This window comes from Xenopus laevis, chromosome 3L (genome assembly GCF_017654675.1).
Source record: "Xenopus laevis strain J_2021 chromosome 3L, Xenopus_laevis_v10.1, whole genome shotgun sequence".
Classification (NCBI taxonomy): Eukaryota; Metazoa; Chordata; class Amphibia; order Anura; family Pipidae; genus Xenopus; species Xenopus laevis.
The window spans coordinates 90,317,630-90,332,241 of record NC_054375.1 but is presented as its reverse complement, the minus strand read 5'-3'; the positions used below and the strand labels follow the sequence as shown (position 1 = coordinate 90,332,241).

At 36.3% G+C, this 14,612-nt stretch overlaps 1 protein-coding gene across 10 annotated transcripts in view; it reads left to right on the top strand.

Moving 5' to 3' along the window:
* The window catches only part of fbh1.L (F-box DNA helicase 1 L homeolog), a 37,948-nt gene that overhangs the window by 2,674 nt on the left and 20,662 nt on the right, over positions 1–14,612 (top strand). For all 10 annotated transcript variants that reach the window (XR_005966311.1, XM_041586582.1, XM_041586584.1 and 7 more), the window contains 9 exons: positions 1,805–2,313; positions 4,181–4,311; positions 5,306–5,441; positions 6,046–6,230; positions 6,975–7,061; positions 10,338–10,432; positions 11,244–11,412; positions 11,913–12,135; positions 13,293–13,380. Coding sequence is in view for 9 of the 10 variants with exons in the window: in XM_041586582.1 (XP_041442516.1) it covers positions 1,805–2,313; positions 4,181–4,311; positions 5,306–5,441; positions 6,046–6,230; positions 6,975–7,061; positions 10,338–10,432; positions 11,244–11,412; positions 11,913–12,135; positions 13,293–13,380 (1,623 nt within the window). In the remaining variant the exon portion in view is untranslated. The remainder of the gene's footprint in view (positions 1–1,804; positions 2,314–4,180; positions 4,312–5,305; positions 5,442–6,045; positions 6,231–6,974; positions 7,062–10,337; positions 10,433–11,243; positions 11,413–11,912; positions 12,136–13,292; positions 13,381–14,612) is intronic.

Sequence of the window (14,612 nt, the reverse complement as noted above, 5' to 3'; positions counted from 1 at the left end):
GGCATGTAAGATCAGGGGTGGGGAAAACAGGCAGAAGACCTCAACTCAAACCTGACCCGCAAAGGAAGTGCTGAGGTCAGCCCAAACCCACCCGACTCGTGGGTGTCGGGCCGGCCCGCACATCACTATTAATCTTCACTTTAAATCTCCAGTCCTTATGGACAAATAAAACATAATATAAACATTTCTGTATTTTATTCTAAATGGAAAGATTAAGCATAAAAGTGACAACTGATGCCGTCCTATCCTAGTTATTACATCAGGTTCCAGACCCACACTTCTGCAAAAGAGATAAATTGCACCCCCCAAGTGTGTTACGTGCCAGCCAAATCTGTCCATGCCTTGCTAATGTTAAACCTCTACAATGTACACAGTTGCAGGTTATACAAATGATTAACTGATTATGGTTGATTATTTGGCTATTGCATAATCAGTTTAAGTAAAACACTCTGTCTCCAGTGCACAATAAAATTGGTCTGCTTACTGTACCAATATGGCCACACTGCTACAGTAATCATGACACTTGTGTGCAAGTGCATCAGACAGAGAGTGCTCTCTGCTTATTTAGAAATGTGCTACAGTCCTGGTAGCAGCATGTTCGAAAAGATTAGCGCTACTTCTGGTAAGAGGACAAGAGTTAACACTACCTCGAACTGAAATGCTTGCTTATTTATGAAAAACCTGAATGTAAAAAGCTCAACTGATGCAATTGTGGGGGAAAAACTTGAATACTCTAAATGATCGAGTCATCAGCTAACAAAAAACCTCGAATACCTTGAACCGATCAAGCTTTCGAGTGAAAACCAGCGTAAAAACACAAAAGTCATGAAGGCTACAAACATCTTCAAATGATTCAAGGGACCTCTGCCATTGACTTCTACAAGACCTCGACTAGTTTTAGCTGGAATTTTTTCAGATTCGGCTTTTAGCAGCTTCAGGGCATAATACTTTTTTTTTTCTTTTATCCTGAAAAATTAGAGTTTTTAGTGAAACTACCCTTGAAAAATTAGAATTTTATGGGAAAAACACTACTCGACCATTGATAAATAACCCCATTAAATATCCACAAAATGGCTCATAATTTTATTGACAGTTTTACCAAACTGATAGGAACAGGTTTGCTCAGCTTTAGAGATTCAGAAATGGCCTGTAAATGTAATTTATGTTTTTTTTTTAAAGTTAAATAGATCTTGCAGATAAATATTAAGAAGGTGATAACTGTGCAGCCAAACTGGATGACCCAATTTTCATTGAAGCCCAGCAATGAGCACATGAACCTACAGAATGTTTTATTTATTGGCTATACTTTGTGTCCTTATTGTTTTAGTATCTAATGATAGTAGTAGTGTTCCACAAAGCCTTGTGTTATTAGGGGGCAGATTTATCAAGGGTCAAATAGTAAATTTGCATTTTTGAGTGTCAAAACTCACACATATTCAAATTCGAAAGTGATATTTATTACAGCTTGACCATGGAAACAGTCCTAATTTGAATATTCACCACCTAAAACCTGACGAGTTAATTTACAAGTCAATGGCAGAGGTTCATTAAACCATTTGGAGATGTTAATAGCCTTCCTGACATTTGAGGGAGAATAATAACATTCCAATTTTCGGGTCTGAACCATTAGATCGAATTTTAGACATTCAATTTTTTTCTTAAATAACCTCCCAGTCCAATTGTGAGTATATTCAAATTAAAATAAATTTACATGAATTCGAAATTCAACCTTTGATAAATGGTGTATGTTTTTGAAAAATCTGCAGATCCATTTATTTGTATCTATTTCATTGTGTTTCTTCAGGTCAAACAAGGGGTAGCGTTACACACAAAGACTGTATCAACAGAAGTCGGACACCTGTGACTGAAATGAATGCTGAAGAACTACCAGATGACGTTCTCGATCAGATAGATGATCCTGCAATGCTTTGTGAGGATGAGGAGAATGCTGTTTCACCAAAACTATCTTCAAACAGAAAGCGGACTTTTACATTAATGCAGAGTCAGAGCCAAAATTCACAGTCTTGCTATTCAGATACAAATGAAATCACACCCTCTTCAAGCAGTTTCTTAGAAGATGATGATGATGATGATAATGATGATGAAGAGATGGTTTGCCTTCTTGATTTGCTTCCAAGTTCTCACTATGGACTACTGGGAGTAACTGACCAAGACAACAAATCTTGGGGGCATATTAATCAATTTCCAAGGGAACTCCTCCAGTGTATATTTAGTTTTCTTCCTATTGTGGACCTCTATAAGAACGTGAGCTTTGTGTGCAACCAGTGGAGGACTTTGGTTAATGATCCACTGGTACGTATTGAGATGTTTGCTATATATGTTATATATATACTATACTTAAGTATGCTTGTATTCAACCAGAGTACCAACAGACAGGTGGAGAATCCTCACCCCTTACACTCCCAAAATTCTCCTTCTTGGTGCTCAATGATGGGAGAATCGGCAACCTCCATTACAATACATGAAGAATTTACCAGACACACAAGATGCATTTAGCAGGGCAAGCCCTTGCAATTTTATTTAATGCAATGTGCAACGTTTCGGGGACACGCCCCTTTGTCAAGCATAGTGCATGCTTGGACAGAAAACATTTAATAGTGCTCCCTCATAAACCAATTAACAGTTAATTAACCCAATAGTTGATGAAACAAATTAAGTCCAAATGAGAAGTTCCAAAGTCTCCATTCCCTTGTGGTTAAACCTTGAAGTGAAATCATTGAAACAGTAACCTAATGAAAGGAAATACAAAATGTCCAACAAACCCAATTGCAACAAAAGTATTATACAAATAAATTACATAGTATCAAAATATCCATTGCTTAAAAAGTATAATTACCCTATGTATTGAGGGAAGAGAAATGGAAAATTACCTGTCCCTGGAGGGTAATCAGAATATGCTTGTTACCTGAAAGGAAGAGGAAGCAAATTTAGTATAACAGGACATGTTATATTCTTCATTTAAACCTTTGGGGGATCTGGTTTGAATTACCCAGATCCAATAACACTCTCTCCGTGAGAGTAACCTTTTATTATCTTGTCCTTGTTTGTAGATCTTGAAAAAGGTTAAGGCTAAACAAGGGTGTGTTATTGGATCTGGGTCAAACCAGATCCCCCAAAGGTTTAAATGAAGAATACAAAATGTCCTGTTTTTTATGAACAACATTGGTGCTATGTTCTAATACTAAATTTGCTTCCTCTTCCTTTCAGATAACGAGCATATTCTGATTACTCTCCAGGGACAGGTAATTTTCTATTTCCCTTCCCTCAGTACGTAGGGTTATTCTACTTTTTAAGCAACGGATATTTTGATACAATGTAATTTATTTGTATGATACTTTTGCTGCAATTGGGTTTGCTAGACATATTTTATTTCCTTTCATTAAGTTACTGTTTCCATAATTTCACTTCAAGGTTTAACCACAAGGGAATTAAGACTTTGGACTGTCTCGTTTGTACTTAATTTGTTTCATCAACTATTGAGTTAATTAACTGTTAATTGGTTTATGAAGGAGCACTCTTAAATGTTTTATGTTCCATGTATGCACTATGCTTGACAAAGGGGCATGTCCCTGAAACGTTGCACATTGCATTAAATAAAATTGCACGGGCTTGCCCTGCTAAGTGCATCTCGTGTGCCGGTGAAATTCTTCATGTATTCAACCGGAGGAAATGGTGAATTTAACATTTTTTGTCAAGTTTCACTGCAAAAATGACGCCCATAGATGGGTGAAAAAAATTTGGCATGCGTCAAAAATTTTTGTCCCCATAGACTTTAATCCATTTCAGCAAAATTTCACAGTTTCGCAACTTGAGTAAAGAGCAAAGAGTAACAGGTCAAATTCGCTAATCTCCAAATGTTTTGTTTTCTCAAGGAGAGCATATAGCTTACTCTCAACATCAGGAGATCAAATGCTTAAACAGGGTATTCATTTGCATCATATTTACCACTTCTTTGGTACAAAACTAATCCTCAAAGAATGTTTGTATGTGTATCATTTATTTATTTATTTTATTTGCCTGGAAGGGGATGTTAAGTGAATATTTCTCCCTATTGCTATTCTACTATGAAAGAAGTGTGCTTGAAGTAACATTTTGATGTAAACTCTATGAAATGAGCTATCCTTCCTTAATATAATTTCATTTTTATGTCATTTTTAAGTTCATTCCATGGAAAAAGCTTTATCACCAGTATCTTGTAAAAAATAAGGAAGCTATGGTTAAAGTTGAAAATATTCTCAAGAACAATGGAATAATCAAAGAAGATGAGTTTTGTGTCCTGAATCTAATAAGGTAAATAATAGTAGACTTTATACATGTCTTCTAAAATGTGGACAAAATAAGTGTCCAGCAGGTGCAGAAACTTAGAAGTGTCAAATTATTTATTTGCAGATTCATGGACAACAGCTATGTTTAGAAATATGCAGCCATTTGCCTGTTTTGAAACACTTTCCAATATCTCTGTAGCTGTTTAACTACATTTTGACTTTGCAGCATATTTAATTGCCTGGTCTATTACCTGGAATGCTTGGGGCTTTCCACATAAGTTTAATGAGGTTCATGATACCCTATGTATACTAAAATTATGTTAAAAAAAACTTAATAGGATTATTTAGTCATCAAAATGGATTTCTGCTAATTTAGTTAATACAGGTATGGGATCCATTATCCGGAAACCCGTTACCCAGAAAGCTCCAAATTATGGGATGGCCATCTCCCATAGATTCCATTTTATCCAATTAATCCAAATTTTAAAAAATATTTCCTTTTTCTCTGTATACCTTCAACTTGATCCAAAATAAGAAATAATGAATCCTCATTGGGGGAAAACCAGCCTATTTAATGATTACATAATTTTCTAGTAGACTTAAGGTATGATGATCCAAATTACACAAAGAACAGTTATCCGGAAAACCCTAGGCCCCAAGCATTCTAGATAACAGGTCCCATACCTGCATTAAAGGAGAAGAAATAGCTGTATTTACTTGGGGTGCCAAAAGTGCCTTGAGAGGCAACTTCGGACGACTTTGGAAAACTAAACTATTTGAGTGCCATCCTGCCAGCTATTTAAATTCTAGCCTGCGGGAAGCAGTTTGGGGAGATAAGTTGCCCAGAAGAAAAGCCGATTTATCGCCGGGCAACTAAATCTTGCCGACTCTGAGCGTGTCTCTGCCCTTATAATGTGTAGGCATAAACTAATAGCGGTTGGCACACTCAGATCACTCATTCATGTATTGCAGAAGAGAATCATATCATCTAAGGCAGCTATGTCATGAATGCTTTGCAGGTACTTTACTAATCTCAGAAGTTCCCGAACTGCAGATCAGAAAGCGATAATGGCACGTCTAAGGTACCATCATTTATATCCATTGGCTGCAGCATGTATAACCAACAGGTTGCCTGAGCTGGGGGATACAGATGAGGTACTGTGTTTTGCATTACTTTACAGTGTTGTACACGTTTTATTTGTTTTTGTTTTTTTTAACACAATTTTATTTTTTAACAGTTTTTATACCATTTTATTTGTAAACCACTTAAATGACACAAATTCCTGGTTATTCAAATATTTCTTATGATTGCATAGGTTTTGTGCAGGAACTGTTCACATAATTACCATTTTATACTTTTATTTAATTCTAAAAAAAGCTATTTTCAGTGTTTTTGCATATAGCTTAGTACTTTTGGGTCATGCAGTTCTATCCTAATTTCATCTGAAGAGGCCTATGGCACACCCAGTGCTTAAACTCCTGTGGCCCTCTCATGGAGAAGTGGTGGTGCTTGCAGCCACTTTCCATTCACATGCATACAAAATACACTGCATATGGCAGATAGCGGTGCCATTGTGCAGCCCCACCTTTAGAAAAAAAGATTATTATATAAGAAAAGGGGTGTTTGTGAGAATGCTTAAATGTATCATATTTAGCAGTAAAGCATGTCCATCTGTTTTGTATAGTAGTGTTTCTAGCATTGTCAATAGAATATTTATCGTACTGTAATACTTTATGCATCTGACTTTATACCTTGCAGACTATAAACCCTTGGGCTGTGTTTGCAGTGATTGTTCTTCTGTCTGGCACAGTTAGTGACATCCAGAAGTTAAAAAGGTGTGTGTTGGAATCTACAGTCAGATTTACTGAAATCACAGAAGCATTGTATTGCCTGGCGACACTTCTTAATGCCATGAGACAAGAGAATATCCTTATAAGTAACAGGTACTGTATGTAGTTATTTCACAGTTGAATTAAAATATGAAATAAAAGTATTTGTTACAGACCTCTTGGTGCCACTGCTTTCGTATTTTCATGTTTCTGTCTCTTAATGGTAATTGATATAGGACATATCTGCAAAAAAGAGACTGTTAATCAACTTAAAAGGAAAGGCTTAATCACTGGGGACTGGCAGTTATGTTAGGCAGCCCCACTGGTTATAATTAACCTCAGACTGGTGTTCCTCTTCGATATATAATGCACCGGCCCTGAGTAGTATTGGACTGATCGCTGTGCCCCCCATCTTGCTTCTGATCTCTGCATTCTCGGCAGTGCTCCCTACAATAGTAACCCAGACCAGTGTATTTTTCAGTAAAGAGGAGCACCAGCCTGGAGTCTGAGGTTAGCATTTTACTTCAAGTGCCAAATTCTTGTAGTGAACTTAAAAGGTTGAGATCAGGCAATTGTAGAACATTAACATTAAGGTTCTTGAGCCAGTTCTAAGTGCTGTGTCTTTAAAAAAACTAAAACATTTGGAGTATGTTCCTGTATTTTTCTCCATCCACACTTTCTTGTAATTATATACGATACCTAAGCAACATTTCATTAGGATTAATTCAGTTAGAGCAACATTTCATTGTAGGATTAATTCAGTTAAATTAAAATAATTTGAATAGTTTTTCATGGCACTCCAGAGTAGTATATTGGGACACTTTTCTAAGCATACTGTTTTTTACTTTTTCTTTCCAGGATTCACTACAATGTTGTATATTGCTTATATCTTCAAGAAAATAGCAGTGTTCAAACAAAAACATTTCCTTTCAGTTTCAAATCTGAGTAAGTATTTGCAGCAGCTATCAAAAACTGTTTGCAAGGCATATTTATTACAGGCTATAGTCTGCTGGATATTTTTATGGTAATCACTGTTCCCATTTTAAGGGGTTGTTATTGTCTTACAGCAGGTTTCAGGACAAAAAATCTGGTTTGTTGTCTACAGTACTCTCAGAAACAAACAATAAGCTCTGCCTACATGGAATCAATAACCCACTTTAAAAGACCAGCTCTGATATATGCAGACCATCAAAAATGTAAAATGCCTACTTATTCAAACCTTTGCACACAACCACAAGTCCCAGACACAGCCAATCACACACTGTTATTAAACTATTGGCCAACTCTGTTACAGGAAGTCTTTGCTGCCTTTTGCTTGCTGGTTTGTTATCTCCCCTCTGCATTATGTGTTCCTGTGGTCTATCCCCCTCTCCGCTATAGCTTCCTTAATGTCCTTTTATTCTCCCAGAAATCTCCTAGTTTCCATATCCCATTTGCCCTTTTTCAGTGTCCACACATTGCGCACTGCACCCTGGCCCTTTCAGGCTGTCTGTGAAAATTATAAGAAGCTTTTACATGTTTCATTTGGAGGCATAATTCACTGTTTGTCTAAAAAAATAAATGCTATCTTAAAGTGATACTAACACTAAAAACTACTTTTTAAAATATGAAAGTACATTAAAAGTTACCAAAAGGTCATTTTTTTTTTTTGCTGAGAGGTTTGTGTTTGTAAGTAATTTTTAGTTGAAGTTTCTAAACCTGACTGTTTTTCCAACCTGACTGTCCAATCTCAGCCTGTCAGTTAGAGATTCTAATGCTAACGGACTCCTGCTGCACAAATATGGCAGCCCCCTCATACAGGAACATGGGGCATCAGACAGGTAATGTAAAAGCATTGTGCAAATACTTTATGGCAAAGTTATACGTTTCTTTCAAAGCCAATATTATGATAGATGTAAAAAATTGTTTCATTTCTGGTTTCAGTATCTCTTTAATGTAGTTCTCAAGTTCACAATACATTCAAATAAGATTTTTCAGTAGGACCTACACTGTATAAATTGACTTTTTTTTTTTTTTTTTTTTAAACAAACATTTTTATTGAGTTTTCCAATTATACATTTACTGCATAGTCTGGGCCGCATGGCCTCTGCAGTGTTTAACATAATCAAAGACATAAGGTAATAGAAAATGTAAAAATCACAACTGAGAAAGAAAACTAAAAATAAGAGAAAGGAAAAGAAAAAAAATGGTTAATATTTCAATCTTGCACAGGCATTCTTTATCCTTAAAGGGGCTTCCAAACCAAAACTTGATAAAGAGGCCAACGTAACACAGAAAGACCCTAATATAACCATCATCGTTATTGGTTTCTTCAAAAAGTATGAAAAAATGGCATTGTCTATGCTGAAATCCAGCTGTTTAACAGTTCTTCTCTTTCTGCATCATTTGAAATCCTGGCAGGGAAGGAGGGACTAAACACTGATGCTACAAATTGTAACAACTTCTCCACAGCTTACAGACAGCATGCAAGAACTACATAAACCACAATGCATTGCACTGTGATGATCCTTTCCTTTTTGAAATCACGTGTGCAGGGAATTGTGGGGTTTGGAGGATGCAGGCTAAGGACAGCTGGCTGTTGACAAAGTAACAGTAGTAAGCCAGCTCAGCAAAGTAGTCAAAGAGATCAGAAGGAGAGCAGGGGCTAGGCTTAGGGAACTGTCAGAAACCATTAAAAAGCATGAACAGTCTGCATATTTTTTGATGTATATTGCAAAGTTGCTTCAAATTGTGTTTACTTTTCAAAAAGCTTAAGTTATGTTTTTGTGGAGTTCCCCAGCTCTCTAATTCTGAGTTAGTCAGCAACTTTAAGGGGGTCACATGGGACATAAGTATTCAGTGAGTTTGTAATTGATCCTTAGCATGCAGCTCAGATTCAAAAGCAACAGTTATGACCCATGTGCCCCCCTCAAGCCACTGATTAGTTACTGCCTGGTAACCAATCAGTGGAAACCAAGATTGGCTATTATGGAAAACATCCAGTCACTCCAGCCTTTATACATTACATTTTTGGCTAACTAACTAGTGTATATTAGAAAAAAATTTTTAGTTTGCACAGCCTATCTATTTACCCAGTTTTAATTTTACACTGAAAAATTGTGAAAATGTACTATGTTTTAACAACACTCACCTGAACTATGCAGTGAGTACCCTCTATATATTTTGGAGGAGTCTGGCCATCCATGTTTTTTTGAAAATGGTAACTGGGAAGCAGGCCCGGACTGGCAATCTGTGGGTTCTGGCAAATGCCAGAGAGGCTGCTATAGGGTGCCATAGAAATTCAGTATTTAGTGGGCTGATTGGGCCTCTGTGTACCTAAAATGACAGGGCCTATTTTGATTCTCAGTCCGGACCTGCTGGGAAGACTAGTGCACTTTTTGCATGGTCTAGCTCTTAACTCCCTCAGCCTTTGCCTGCTTGAGATCACAACTGACTTACCAACTCTATTATTTTATTAAAAAAAAGCTTTTATTGAAAAGGCTTTTATTAACTGGAAGTCTATAGCCTCAATGTCTTTAAACTTTTGGAGAAAGTAATTGACTCCCTGCTAAGTAGTAGTAGTTTGGGTCTAGTCTATAATAGAATTGTAACTGACTGTAAATGGCAGTGTCCACCCAGCTCTGTTTCAGTTCCATAGCATTCTCTCTCTTCTGCTTTGCTATCTGTCTTTTGTTTGTAACTTGGTAACTTTGTTGTTGTTCTTTATTACTTTGTTGAATTTAAATACAGTTATTTAAAGGTTTCAGTAAAGATATAGTTGGCATAATAAGCAACATGAAAATGTACTACTTTTTATATATAACTGTTCACTTTTTATTAAAGATAACTGGAATTATAAGTAAAGATGTGGGATCTATTATATGGAGTGCTTGGAACCATTTCCAACCCCAGATAAGGGGTTTTCCCATAATTTGGATCACCATAAATTGTCTACTGAAAAAAAAATGAAACATGAATTAAACCCCATTAGATTTTCTTTTATGGATTCATGCAGCTTAGTTATCCTCAAGTACAAAGTACTGTTTTATTATTTTTAAAAATTAGAATTATTTGCATAAATGGGCCCTATGGGAGATGACTTTGGAATCTGGAGCTTTCTGGATAACGGGTTTCTAGATAAAGGAACCCATACCAGTAATATAAAGCACATAATAATCAAATATGTATATTGTTATGGTTTTTCATCAGTATGCCCTAAGACCTATTCTTATTTATTCCTAGGCAGAGACCAACCTTAAATCTAACCAACGAGCAAAAGCAAATAATTAACCATGACATTGCTCCTGGGCAGGTTGTGAAAATCATGGCTTTTGCAGGTATGCCATATGAATAAGCACTATGTAGAGTTGATGTATTATATCATTCTTATATTGTACACATACAACAAAACAATAATCTTACATACATAACATGGTGTCCAGAGGTATTAAATACAAACTATTTAGCGTTATACTGGTGCCTATGCCTCATTTTGCATTTGGCATGTAAGAACTTTAACATGATAGCAAGCTACAGTATAGACCAGGTAACAGCAGAAACTGATTTGTAAGGAAATCTATATTTACTAGTTGTAATGAGGGTTTTCTGAGGCAGACACAACTGAAATGAAGGTGTTAGGCTTATTGAAGTTATGGGATTGTCTGGGCTTCTCTAGGAATTGCATATACTTAATTACCTACCGTATATTGCTGCTCGCAGTGAGCCCCCTCTCTGCTGATACTTTGTAAGATGTCCACTATATTCAGTATAGCTAGACAGCCACAGAGACAATGTTCAGTGAGATTTCTTTCAGTCTGTGTGTGTAAAAAATGTTTTGTGTGCAACTACAATAATTAAAAATTGTATGCACATAAGTTCATGCAATTGCTAAATTTTATGTGTACATACTAGTGATGTGTAAATGGTGTATTTGTGGACACGTCACTAGAGGGGGTTGGATAAGTGTGGTGATGTCATCAGAGATGTCCCCAGAAATTGCTTTCCAGTAAGAATGATTAAACCAAGGCTTTAATGGTTTTATGGGGTCATGTCTATGCATGGAATTACATGTAAAAAGGCCATTTTTCACTTGCACTTTTGAATTTTTTTTTTAAATTTATTTAAATATCCCTCTTTGTATTTTTGAAGGTACTGGAAAAACATCAACCCTAATCAAGTATGCGGAGAGCAGACCTCATCTTCGATTTTTATATGCCACATTCAACAGTTCTATTGCAAAACATGCTGCTTCACTTTTTCCCGGGAATGTGAAGTGCAAGACTTTCCATTCTTTGGCCTTTGCACAGACTGGTGTATTGTAGGTATCACAGATACTGTCAAATCTATGTTCATGTATATTTAAAAAAAATATTTTATATATATATATATATATATATATATATATATATATATATATATATATATATATATATATAAAGCCTTTAGAGTGCTCCCACAACCCCCCTGTTTTGATATTATATATATATATATATATATATATATTCCTCGATTCATCGGCACTTGCCAATCAAATGAACTCTGGCTGGGTGCTACCCATAAATTAAATATCCAGTACAAAGCACTCACAGATCTTTATTACTCCATACTTCTATCTACTTGTATCGATCCACAGGGGATCGTCGTCAGGATTACATAATATATATCAAGTAATTTTATAATAAATTGCTAGGTTATATCTGCTTAGTTATACATGTAAAATGTTAGATTCTGGTCTAACTTTGCCTCCAAAGTGTGATTGCCAAGGAACAAGGTAAACTAATATCTTGGGTAACTGCTCTAAATTTATTGCATTTGTAGGTATAAAGATAGAAATAAAATAAACTACTCCAAGCTGACGCCATTTTCAGTCAACTTTGTTCTGCCTGAAAAAAAAGCTGGATTTATCAGGGCAAAGCTTGTTGTGAAGACTCTTGAATCATTCTTCTCTTCTGCTGATGAGAATATAGATGTAGAGCATGTTCCTATCTGGTGCAAGGATACTCGTGGAAATCAAGCTCTGGTAACAGAAGAAGAAAAACTGGTGAGTTATTAGACATAAAATCTGAAAGTTTGAAGTATTCTGTAGCTCATGCAACTAGTTTAAAATTGCTGTTTTGGTTTGCTGGAGACTGCTTGGTTTTATGCTCTCGCCTGTTTTGACAGTACAGGTAGTACTTTTTTAAGGGATACTTTTTTTAAACGCAGTTAATAGTGCTGCTCCAGCAGAATTCTGCACTGAAATCCATTTCTCAAAAGAGCAAACAGATTTTTTTATATTTAATTTTGAAATTTGATATGTTTAGACATAGACATATTGTCAGTTTCCCAGCTGCCCCAGTCATGTGACGTGCTCTGATAAACTTCAGTCACTCTTTACTGCTGTACTGCAAGCAGTGACGTAACTAGAGGGGGGCGGCCCAGGCGCGGGATGCATTGCCGGGCCCCCTCCGTACACCTGGAACCGGCCGGGAATCGTGGCACGTGAGCTGCCGGGGGGCCCTGAGGTGATGCGGGCCCTGGCCCAATCGCACCCCCTGCTCCCCCAGTAGTTACGCCACTGACTGCAAGTTGGAGTGATATCACCCCCTTCCTTTCCCCATCACCAGAACAATGGAAAGGTAACCAAATAGCAGCTCCCTAACACAAGAAAACCGCTCCCTGGTAGATCTAAGAACAGCACTCAATAGTAAAATCCAGGTCCCACTGCAACACAATCAGTTACATTGAGTAGGAGAAACAAAAGCCTGTAAGAAAAGTGCTGGCTCTTTCTGAAAGCACATGACCGGGCAAAATGACCTGAGATGGCTGCCTACACACCAATATTACAACTAAAAAAAATACGATTGCTGGTTCAGGATTTCAATTTTATGTTGTAGAGTGATTTAGTTACACTGTGTACAGTTTAATTTAGAAATAAAAACTACATCATAAAAATCATGACAGAATCCCTTTACGAATTATTAATGAATGCCATCTAAAACAGGCAATATTCCTTATCTAAACCTTTTCTCTATAAGATTTTAAAGCAAACAATAATGGTTCAATATTCCATAAGTGCATGTTATCTTACTCTGTTCCTAAGGCTAATGTCACACCAGTCAGCTTATTGTAATATCGTATGTTTGTGTGATAAGTCTGAGTGAAAGCAGCTCTTCTTGCTTTTTATTAATTGCATATTTGCTCTTCATTGTCTCATAGTTTACTGTAAGGGAAGCCTCTAAGATATGGAGAGAGATGAAACTCCTTAAGGAAACCAGACAGTTTGCTTATAAAATGACGCCTGATGGTTCGTATGCAAAATAGTTTTATTGACTTTTTAAGAACTGAAATTTAAAATTTCTCTCGTTGCTGGTTTGTTGCCTTTTCTGTTTCCCCCCTTCCTTATTTATTTTCCTGCTCTGAAAGTGATAGGCTGTTTTTTTTAGAGCAATTGCAGGTTATAAGGTGGAAGTCACTTTTGTAAATGATTGGAATGACATAGGGGTTATTTGTCAAAAGTCAAAGGCTATTAACATCTTCAAATGGTTAAAGGGACCTCTGCCATTTACTCCTACATGACATCAACAGGTTTTAGATGGCACATTTTCTGATTCAAGCTATTTCAGGGTCAGGGTGTAATAAAGCCCGAAAAATCTGAGTTGTTTTTTTTTTGTTTTTTTTAAAACACGAATAATTCAAGGATTTTGTTTTTTTAACCTGAAAAATTGATTTTTGACTCAAATATAACCTCGTAAACTCAAAATTTTCATGGAAAACCCAACTCAAACCCTAATAAATCTGCCCCCAATGCGTGTTGTAAGCATGTACCTTAAGCTTGTCTGGAATAACCCGTTTATGACCACCTTAAATTCTGTTTTTGTTTTTTTTAAACAAACACCGGTTGTTCAAGACAATTGTAACCCTGAATTTCGGAAATTTAAAAGTGAAGGCAGAACACATTACAAGTCTTATGCATTTTGCTCATGTTGAACTAAGATGGATATTTTCTGTAATGTTTGTTTTAACTACAAACAACACATTCATGCAACCTCATTTATGAAGAATTGCATCTTGCATTCTAGCCACCTGCCAATGAAGTTTTCATTCAGTGCAATCTGACTGCTACTGAAGCAAATGATTTGTAGATGGGCCCTAAGAAGGGTTGAAAGCATGTTTATAAAGCATGTACAGGTCTTTTTTTATCCTGAGCCTTCTGAAAGTGGATTTGAGAATATTGATCTGTGTCAAAGGGGATAAGGGAGAAGACATACAATAATTTAAAGTGATATTGACATGTTCCTATGAAATCAATAGGAACATGTCTGTGTTATTAAAGGGGACCTGACACCCAAAAAAAATTATTCAAAATCCTATTTTATCACATCAGTCAAGCAAAATGAACTTTAATTACACTATATAAATTATTTGAATTGTGTTTCCTTCAGTCTGGGAATTCATAATTATAGCAAGCAGGCAGGAGCCATTTTGTGGACACTGTTATTAAGACAAGCCTTGCATCATCTCAGAATCTTGTTTGTG